The 10,469-nt window shown below is 32.8% G+C and overlaps 2 protein-coding genes across 2 annotated transcripts; both read left to right on the top strand.

Annotated features, from left to right (window-relative positions):
* The first annotated feature begins 855 nt into the window (after positions 1 to 855).
* On the top strand, positions 856 to 1,293 carry LOC125220785. Its single transcript, XM_048122923.1, has one exon. It carries the CDS (start codon positions 856 to 858, stop codon positions 1,291 to 1,293), a length of 438 nt encoding a protein of 145 aa, XP_047978880.1.
* An 8,157-nt stretch (positions 1,294 to 9,450) lies between these two features.
* LOC125223940 (transcription repressor OFP12-like) lies at positions 9,451 to 10,258 on the top strand. Its single transcript, XM_048127259.1, has one exon. It carries the CDS (start codon positions 9,539 to 9,541, stop codon positions 10,085 to 10,087), a length of 549 nt encoding a protein of 182 aa, XP_047983216.1. The 5' UTR covers positions 9,451 to 9,538; the 3' UTR covers positions 10,088 to 10,258.
* Positions 10,259 to 10,469: the final 211 nt, after the last annotated feature.

Genomic DNA, 10,469 nt, shown 5'->3' with positions numbered 1-10,469 from the left:
ATAAATAAATGTTTCTTGCTAAGTTCAATCTTGGAATTAATAAGATGTTAATTAATTAAGTTCATAGCAGACATTAATTAATTAATGGACATTTATATCTTAAGCGCGAGAAATAAATAATAAACAAAGTGGAAACCGGATTACTTGTAATTTCGGAATTGGATGGGGAGAGTTCAATATTACTTCTGTAGTGGCTCATCGTAATATTCCAATATAAGCTTGTATTAAATTGATTGTGGGTTCAATTTAATTAGTAAAAAGCTAATTGGGGGAGCCCATATCCAAAATCTTCCATAGATCTCCTGTCTGGGCCCAAAAGGAACTTAATATAAATAGGAGAATAAAGGAGACAGAAAAGACACATTATTATTTTCTTAAAATTTTCGTCCACTCCATCACAGAGAAGGGGACGATTTTTTCTCTCCAGCTCTCCTCCGTGAAATCGATTTTTCTGTCTCTTTTATTTAAGTCCTAGTATTTTGATAAGATCAGCCCACACTAATATCGAGATACAGTTCGGGAACCAGAGAGAATATCCGTGGTCTAGTATCGAAGATCATCGCGTGGAGAAGGCGCGAGCAATCGTCGATTCTTTGGAGAATCAAATCGGTAACTCTAAACCGTAGAAATCATGGTTAGGATTTACTTTCTATGAGCATGAATTATTTGGGTTCTAGCATGCAATTATCTGTTTAACATGTGAATTGATTAATCGCATAATCGGTCAAATAGATCCGTGTCTGATTTATTTGTTTGTACATGTCTTCCACTGTGCAAGGGGCACCAAAACCCCAACAACTCGGACCCGATGCAGTCGAAGGGATGATTAAAATTGTTCGACAAATTTGTGTGAGAATGAAGGAAGCCCAAGACAGACAAAAGTCATACGCTGGCGTCCGACGCACCGACTTACAATTTCAAGTCGGCGATAAAGTTTTTCTCAAAGTATCCCCGTCGAAAGGGATAACGCGTTTTGGTGTTAAAGGAAAGTTGAAACCGCGTTTTATCGGACCTTATGAAATTCTTGAAGAAATAGGACTCGTAGCCTATCGAGTGGCGCTACCGCCAAGCCTTGGGAACGTGCACAACGTGTTTCACGTATCGCAGTTGCGAAAATATGTGTTCGATCCGAAGCACGTGATTCACTACGAAGAAGTCGCGTTGAATTCCGACTTGAACTACGAAGAGAGACCCCAGATGATCTTGGACCGAAAGGTTCAGAATTTGAGAAATAAAACCATTGCTAGCGTTAAAGTACTATGGAAAAACCACAAAAACGAAGAAGCCACGTAGGAGCTTGAGGACAAGATGATGGAACTGTACCCGGAACTCTTCCCATGAAGGTACCAAATTTCGGGACGAAATTTCTTTTAAGAGTGGAAGAATGTAACGCCCCACTTTTTCGAACCCTAATTTTTGAGTCATAAGATTTTTACATTAAATGCTTTTAATGCTATGAAGTATGTGGATTAATTGATGAGTGAATTAAATGCATGATTTTTTCTTGTGACCTAATTGCGATTTGGAGTTAAGATTGATTTGAATAATCAAATATGTTGAGTATATGACGTGGCTGTTGAATAGTCAAAGATGTGAAATATATTGTGATGAATTATTTTCCCAAGGGATGAGTGAGACTAAATAGGATTTTCATATATATCCTACACATCTTATTGGAATTTTCGACCCCTATGCTTACATCATGGAGATTTCGAAAATCTCCTATTTATGGGAGAATGAATTATTTTATTATATTATTTGATCTCTTATTTATTCTCTTCCATGAATAAATATAAATATCCTAACAAATCTTACCATATCTAAAGAGATCTTGTCATATCCTATTTAAGTTAGGATTTGAATTTAAATCCTAGGCATAAAATCGCCTACTCCATATTTATTGGGAGGATTTGTTATTTTATTCTGCTCCGTGATATTTTATTCTACTCCGTGAAATATCTAATTAAATCATATGATAATTAAATAGCATAGAATTCGAAAATCCATTTTATTCTCTCCAAATTTCACACCAACTACACTCTCCCATATCTTATTAAATCTTTGATTTATATAATTAAAGATTATATCTTGCACTCTATAAATAAGAGAGAAAATAACCCTAAACCTAAATCCCAAAATCACGCCTCCCTCTCTCAAAACTCACGCCACTTACTCTCTCTCAATTTTTCTTCTATTTTTCCCCAAGAGTTCTTCATCTTTTGAGAAGAATTCAAGTTGAAGCCTCAAAAAATTATTGAAGAATCAAGATTCTACTTTGTTTCTACCGATCGTTTTTATCAAGAAGAGGTATTTTGATTTATCTTTTCTCAACTAACCGATTAATCGGTGTTCTTGAACCCTCATGCATATAGATCGAGTGAAAAGGGGAAACCAATTGATGAATGGGATGCATATGTGTGTATGTGGATCGTGCGTGAGTGTTGTGTGTGTGTGTGTGATGTGTGTTGTAAAACACTCATGTCACATTTTGATGATAGATCTGGAGTTGTAGTGCGAATAAAAAGTGATATGATAATCATGTCTTGATTTTGAATGGTGATATTAAAATGAATTGATGGGAAAAGGGAAACGTTGGGAACATGCATGATTTTGAATCAATGTTTGAGACTGATTTGTGATACACCTAATTTAAAGGTGATAACTCGCGCTCTCAGCGTGATAGCAAGGGGAAGAGAATACTTGCGATCTAAGCCATCGAGGTGGGCTTTTCTTTTAAAATAAGGACATCGTCCTAAATCTTTATTGATGAGAATGAGATCTGTGTTATCATGCCTTGATTTGTTTTGTCGTGCCTATCCCTCGTGGCTATGCCACTATTGATTTAATCGAATTCGGATCCTTGTAGAGCCGCAAACTCTACTTGGGTTAGTGTACACCAATGTTAGACTGTGTGCCAGCGTACGGGTTGGCCAGTCTAGTGTACTACTCCCTCTTGGTTGCTTCCGCTGAAACATGAAACTTATTATTATTTGGGTTGAGTTGAACTTATTCCTTTTGGTTTAGAATATTGAGAAATGATGCGTTTTGGATTATATTAAACCCTTGCTTTTTGGAGCATAAATTATGATATCTATTCATCATTAGTTTTCTTGATTAAGCCGTTGTTTTGTTGCTTAAATAGTTCATTAAATACTTTGGTCAAATCCCTTTAAATGAAACCCTAGCCTATGATCTTTGTTGCATTTAAGTCCGTCTAGGTAACTATCGCCGTATTTATTATACCCTAGAAGGGCGGGTCGTTACATACATTGTATGAATGTTAGTAATTTTAATCATTATTTATTGGATTGATCGCATGTTAATATTATCGGTAGCAACCCGATTAACCTGTTGGGCTAGCCCGAAACCCGAGCTTTTTAGGGTTAGGGTTGAACTTTTATAACCCGAAAGAAATCACAACCCGATTGACCCGCACCCGATTAACCCGCAACCCGAGTAAGGTTGGCCCGAAACCCGACGGGTCGGCCCGATTGACATCCCTAAGTGTAACCATACTTCTAGTACATGGAAAATTGACTAATCTTAGAGGATGAATAAAGATGAATGTAGATGAATTGTACACGTACATACTATCCTTAATTTATTGATTTAATTAAAAAGTAATTTTGTTATTTGTTATACTATTATGTAGCAATAAGAAAAGAATGTTATAGTGACTTTATGCTAAATTGTAATATGATTTTGAACGTGATTCAAATTAATTATACAATATTTAGTAAAAAAATATTTATTTTTTTTTCTTAAATATGTAAATATTAAAGTTAAAATTTCAATTTTAAAAAAATTGTTGCAACATGATTAGTATGTAACTATTTTAAATTAATTAATGTTTATAGATTGGTTTCCAATGTAAAATTTTAAAAAAAAGTTCGATTATGCATGTACAATTATGTACATTTATCGCTGCCCACAAATAATTTATCTTCTCCATTATGTCGTGTTCATATAATTATATCGTGCCTCAGCTATTTCATGTTCAATTTGGTAGGTCCAAATAACCACGAGATCTCTCTCAACGATTCCAATTTTGTAGCCGACAAAGCTAGAAAAGTCATAATCTCGAAAAAAAAATTGGAATTCACATGGGACATGTGAAATAGTCGGAGGAATCAAACTAAACACTTTGCTAGAGAAGTGCTAATGCATTGTGGATTTTGGCCATCAAAGACCATTTGAGAAGAAAAAATGTTAATACTACTTTTTTTAGTTGATCTTCTATTACTATTTTAGTTTGAGTTGTAATTAGGATTTTAGGACTTCATATAATAGTTGAAAAAAAACTGTTTTTAGAGTCAGATATAATTTAAAATTATTTTACGTTCTCATGAAATTAGGATTTAGTGATTTTTATGTTCAATCATTCTCGTGTAATTATTAAGATTGAGAAAAGGAAAAAAGAAAATAAAATAATATAGTGAAATGTCACACTCGAAGGCAGCTATGATTCGGTAATAATGGTCGAGGCCCCATTCTATCTATGTTCCAAACAACTTGTAATGAGTGGGACTTCTCTCCATACTTTCCACAATAAAATCCCAATTATTATCCACTATTTAATGTTTGTTTAAGGTTGTTTATGGCTTAAATCGCGAGTCAATATTTAGTTTGAAATTAGTCCTTACTCCTTTATGTTTTTTTTGTAGCATTAAACTACATTTATATTTATAGACATAAGATCATCCACATCGGTAAGGTTGTCCGTCCTTGCCGGTGGTAAGGACGCCGCTGCTCACCAATGCACGTTGTCCGTCCTTGCTAGCGGCAGGACGGTGCTCTTAAATAAGAGCACGTCCTTGCCGCTGAGCAGGCTTACGTGGCTGGTTGCGATTGGCCAACGACATAGATTTTGTTTTTTACTTTTTTTAAAAAAAATCAAAATTAATTAAAAAAAATCATTTTCAAATAAAAAATTATTTTTCCACTTCCCAATAAATTATATCCGTTTTCTACATACTTTTAATTTATTTTTCAATTTTTCCAATTATACGGGGTCTCCGAAGAACATTGGGGATAGATGACTAGTCTTCCACGGGGATATTTTTTAGTCTTTAATGTAATTTTTAATTTGTAGGATTCTAATTATGTATTTTTTTATTTTCTAGGATTTTAATTATGTATTTTTATTTTTTAGGATTTTTAATTATGTAATTTTTATTTTTAGGATTTAATTATGTAATTTTTATATTTTAATGTATTTTTATATTGTAGAAATATTTTTAGTAATTGAAGTATTTAAATTGAATAATAGAATGGTGGGATCCATGAGCTTGTCCTTGCGGAAGAGCATTGATGTGGGTGTTGTGCTCTTGCTTAAGGACATAGAGTAAAAGTGGGTCTGGGTTCATCTTCATGCTTTTATTTAATAGTACGGATGGGGATGCTCAAAGAATAATTATAGGTTAGTCTGAAATGTTGGTGAAATATGTAAGTTCATAATCAAAGAAAACTGTACGTAGTTCGTTTAAAGGCTAGGCTAAGACCTATCACTTTCATCCCTTTATCCATTAGAAAAAAGTAGAAGAAAAGTTATTTAAATATATAAGATCCATCTCCATCAATATTAATTTTTTTTTGGCAAGATAAAGTTTGAACATGTGGAATATTAAATAATGTTAGAAAAAGTTAAATATTTTCCAAATGTTTTCTCTTCCACCAAGACCAAGTGAATCTTAAATAGTGTATCAAATGTCATCTTAGACATTTCCTCTATAACAAAGTGATTTAATTCATCACACAAATAGGTAAGGAGTCATTATAAATGCTATTTTTCAAAAAAAAAAAAGAAGGTTAATGCCCGTGGATGCGCTTCTAACCAGCGAAATTGAAAAGGTCACGGTCTCAAAGGATTTGAAATTTGCATTGTGATGCTTGCAAAACGTACAGAGAAATCGAACGAGAGTATGGAGGCATGATGGTTTTCGGCCATTGTTGATTGTTTTATGGGGCGAAAACATCGTTTTACTATTTTCCAAATTTTATTTTCCAATTATGTTACTCCATTGTAACCTTTTCGTTTTAGGTTTGGATCTCATAGAATTAGCGGGAAAACTATTTCCACAATCCATTTTTTATATTGAATAATAATTTTAATTTTCGAAAACTATGATTATTTAAAGTGTTGTATGATTCAATCAGTCTTGCAGATCAATTGACAATTGAGAAGTTGAGAAGTTGTAAGAAGACTTAATCACTTTACTAAATCATAAGAAAAATAAAATGCCAATTACAATATGGGCTTGCATGCTCATGCTTAAAATAGTCAACATCAAACATTATCATCTACAATATCTATAAGCACGAGAACCCATTATTATTATTCAATAAAAGGTTAAAACATTAAACTATTAAAAAGAGCTATACAAACTCATAAATTCCACATTAATTAAAGTATCGAAATAATTGTTTTTGTTAATGCGTCATTTATTATCATGACAAATAACAAACTTTTCAAATAAAATAAATAATTAATTAAATAGAGCAAAATGGTGGGTGAGACATCCCCACCATGTGAGCTTTTGATGATACGGTTCTGAATTTGTTTCCAACATCCCTTTTTAGCAAAACATGTCTTGAGTGAACATCAATATATTTTATATATGTAAATATTAGTTTAATAAGATTTCTTGGTTTTAAATCTTAAATATCTAGTCGTGATGTGAAACATTCAACCACAGATAATAAAGTGGGATTTGGTTGTATTTTGAAAAGGGTCTCTTTTCTTCTTTGTTTTTAGTATTTGTATATATGTCTTCTTTGAGCCAATTTACATGCAAAAGAATCATATACCATAATTTATGACTGGTAAAATTGAGTAATTTGTATATAAACATGGCAACCACAAAATGATTCCTCATTCCTATGGGCTATGTGTTTTGTTATAATATTTCAATCTATGTAGTGGTAATTATCATCACTAATAACTGTACATGTAATTATAAGATAGAATTGTAACTGAGGTGATGTCCAAAATTTGTCTTCCTACCATGGTAAATGTATGAGGATCTGGTCAAGATTATAAGATAGTCAGATAACAAGCTTAGGACCACAAATGCAATAAAAAATCATTGAAGAGATGACCTTTTTCTTACTTTCGATTTGTTGGTTAGTACTTTTATTTTCCAGTCTTACTAGTTGTGTTGAGTGATTTTGGATGACTTGCTCAACGTTTCCAGGTCGAGCCTAATGATATTTTTGTAAATTTTTTACATCAAAAAATATAAACAATTTGGTTACGTACAAATATTTAATACACCAAAATATCAGTAAATTTTGTGACGCACCTATCTAAACATATCATAATTTTAATTTGTCAAGGTTTTTTATGCTATTTATTTATTTAGAGGATGATATTAATTTGTTAAATGACAGATATTTATATACGGTTGTAAAGTCAATTCAATCCTAAACTACAAAGGTGTAAGGATTCATCTTGACCCCATCAACCTTTTCTATGCAGTTTCCACACATGCATGGTTTCCTAATTTCATATTTTATTTTATAATTTAAATATCAATATCTTTTCAAATTAAATGGAGTACTTATTTTGTGAACATCAAGTGAAGAACAAATACGAATTTTCTACTATAAAAAAAGATCCAATTATTATGAACTTTTATCTTTCTAAATGCATCAACTGGCATAAGTGTTACCCATTTTCAATTATTATCACTTTCTCTTAATGGAAATTTAATCACGTAGGATAAAATTTATGAGTTATAACACCTACACTATTTTATAATCTATTTTATAAGTGAATTATTGAGAAATGAGTACCTTTTATATTAACAACTTTGACGAGATAAGACAAACAAATTAGTATACTATGTAGATTAACAACTTTGACAATAAGACAAACAAATTATTATATTTGGACGAGATAAGACACGACAACCCATACCATGCCGTTTATTTTATTTTCTACACAAAATTGGTAACTTAATAGTAGTATAAAGCAATAGAAAAATTAATAGATCAATTTTTGATTCAATGAATTTATTTCGACGTGGCAATAGCCAATTAGGCCGTGCATGTCAGTAAATGGAGATTTCATTTTCATCCATGTAAAAATTAGAAATCATTCAACAATTTCCCCAAAATTTATCAATATGAGTAGTACTATTAATCAATCATCTAATTATCAAGAGTTATTTTGATTTCCTTCCCTTGGGAAAAAATAAATCTGATTAATATTCTTTTACACAACAAAATGCTCATGTCACAAGAAAGGAGCAAAAATTCAAAAACAAAAGGTATAAAAAATAAAATAGCAAACAATCAAGCTCTAAAAAAGCAATATTCACCAACTAGAACCAATACAAATAGATACAATATCTAAAGTTACATCCATCAACCTCAAAATAGCAAGAGTAACAAAATCGCCGCAAAATATGAAAATCACAAGAAAAACTACTTAGACAACTAGCAAAAGAAAGTTACATCCTACAACCCCAAAATTGCAAGCAACAACAGAGTCACCTAAATTTCACATAAATTCAAAACTAAGAATTAAAACTACTTAGACAACTACCAAAAGAAAGCAACACATAGAAATGAGAAAGTAGAATTGGAGGGTGAATGATTAGATAGCATTCAAACTCGAATTTGGAAATGGTTGCAAAAAATAGTCGAATACAAAAATGGACTCTCGAATCCAATTCATTAATTACTATATATATGTAATAGAGAGTGAACTATTCAATAAAGATGCATCTTAGGAAAAGAACAAAAAGAAAAAGTATATATTGTTAGAAAGTTGGTGAATAAAGAAAAAGTGGCAGCCTTGTAGTATATAACACATGAATAATGATCTATGTACCCGACCGTAAGGAAAAGTTTTTAATATATATACGAAAAACTTTTAATATTTTATTAGTTTTTACACTAACATAAAATTTACTTTTTGGTATCATTGCTTAAATATTGGATTAATTTGGTATACCTCGTTATTTTCAATTATGATTAATTTACTTATGTCAGTTCCATTGTATATCATTTTTTTAAATATGCATTGGTGATTTAATCTGATTTTTGAAAAAAAAAAAGATTTTGATGATGACATAATTTCGTATAACTTTATCAAATAATTACAATTATAGGAAACAAACAATATCATATTATATTAAATTAAACGATTTTATTTGTCGAATAGTAATTTACAATAAAAAAATGAAATGAATCAGAAAAGCAAGAAACGCGATAAAAGGAAGTACAACAAATGAAATGAATCAATTTCGCATAATACAATCGTTTTCGCTGCCCACAATACAAGATCGTTTGGATTAACATGTAATAGTACTATATGAGCCAATCATAAAACATATCTACATCAGAATTTCGATTAGTTTCAAAATCCGAACAAAATGCACAATTATGAAACTATGACCACAAATTTGTTAGGAGAGAGAAGAAAAGTCGTTAACCAAAATATTAACACATGGCAAAGGCCCCCCAAAATATACTATACATTTCACAACTTTCTCAACATTTAACACAATAAACTCCTCTCCCAAAAAAAAACATGTCAAGAAACCTTAACTTATGCTTCACAAAGATCAAATCTCCGCCGCCGCCGCCGGAAAATCAAAATCCACCGTCCCACCTATTCAAGAACTTCAACTCCCTCTACGAGAGCATCCCCATCCCCGTCCCGGGGCCCGATCTCGCCACCGCATTCGCCTCCCGCCGCTTCTTCTTCTCCTCCCCCGGCCAGTCAAACTCCATCGTTGACTCCTCCTCGGCCTCGTCCTCGTCCATCGCGTCCACGTCATCGGCCTCGCTCGACAACGAGGCCGCGGTGGCGGTCCCCACCTACTCGCCGGACCCCTTCGCCGACTTCCGGCGATCCATGCAAGAAATGGTGGAGGCGCGTGGCGTGCACGACGTGGAGGAGAGCTGGGATTACCTGCACGAGCTGCTCACGTGCTACCTCTCCCTCAACCCCAAACCGACCCACAAATTCATCATCGGAGCCTTCGCCGACCTCCTCGTCGCCCTCATCGCCGCCGCTAATTCTCGCCGGAATATTCCCTTTTCCGCCGGAAAACGTAAGATTTCACCCATGTTATGATTAACTCTCAATTTTATTTTTTTTATGATTAGTTATTTAATTAATTTAGCGTCGTTTGCGGCTACATTTGCGGTATATTAATCATCGGAAAACATATGTAAATGTGGAAAACTTTATTATTTACTCTATTTGGGTATATGACAAAATGGTTGGTCCCCAATTTGTCTTCAATATTATACTTGGCCTTTTATTTTTTAATGTCGGATTGTAAAATAAATCACAGGTTCAATTTTAGGAAGTAAATACTTTCGTATTTTTCAAAATAAAATCTTAAATCGTGAAGTTTGCATTTTTCACAATTGTCTCATTTGTCTTCTTTTGGTGAAATATGCAATAATGTGACAGTCGAATTTAACAAGTCATCACCTTAAATATGAGTTAA

This window comes from Salvia hispanica, chromosome 4 (assembly GCF_023119035.1).
Source record: "Salvia hispanica cultivar TCC Black 2014 chromosome 4, UniMelb_Shisp_WGS_1.0, whole genome shotgun sequence".
Taxonomy (NCBI): Eukaryota; Viridiplantae; Streptophyta; class Magnoliopsida; order Lamiales; family Lamiaceae; genus Salvia; species Salvia hispanica.
Note: the sequence above shows the minus strand (reverse complement) of the source record. Positions and strands in the feature narration are given on the sequence as shown.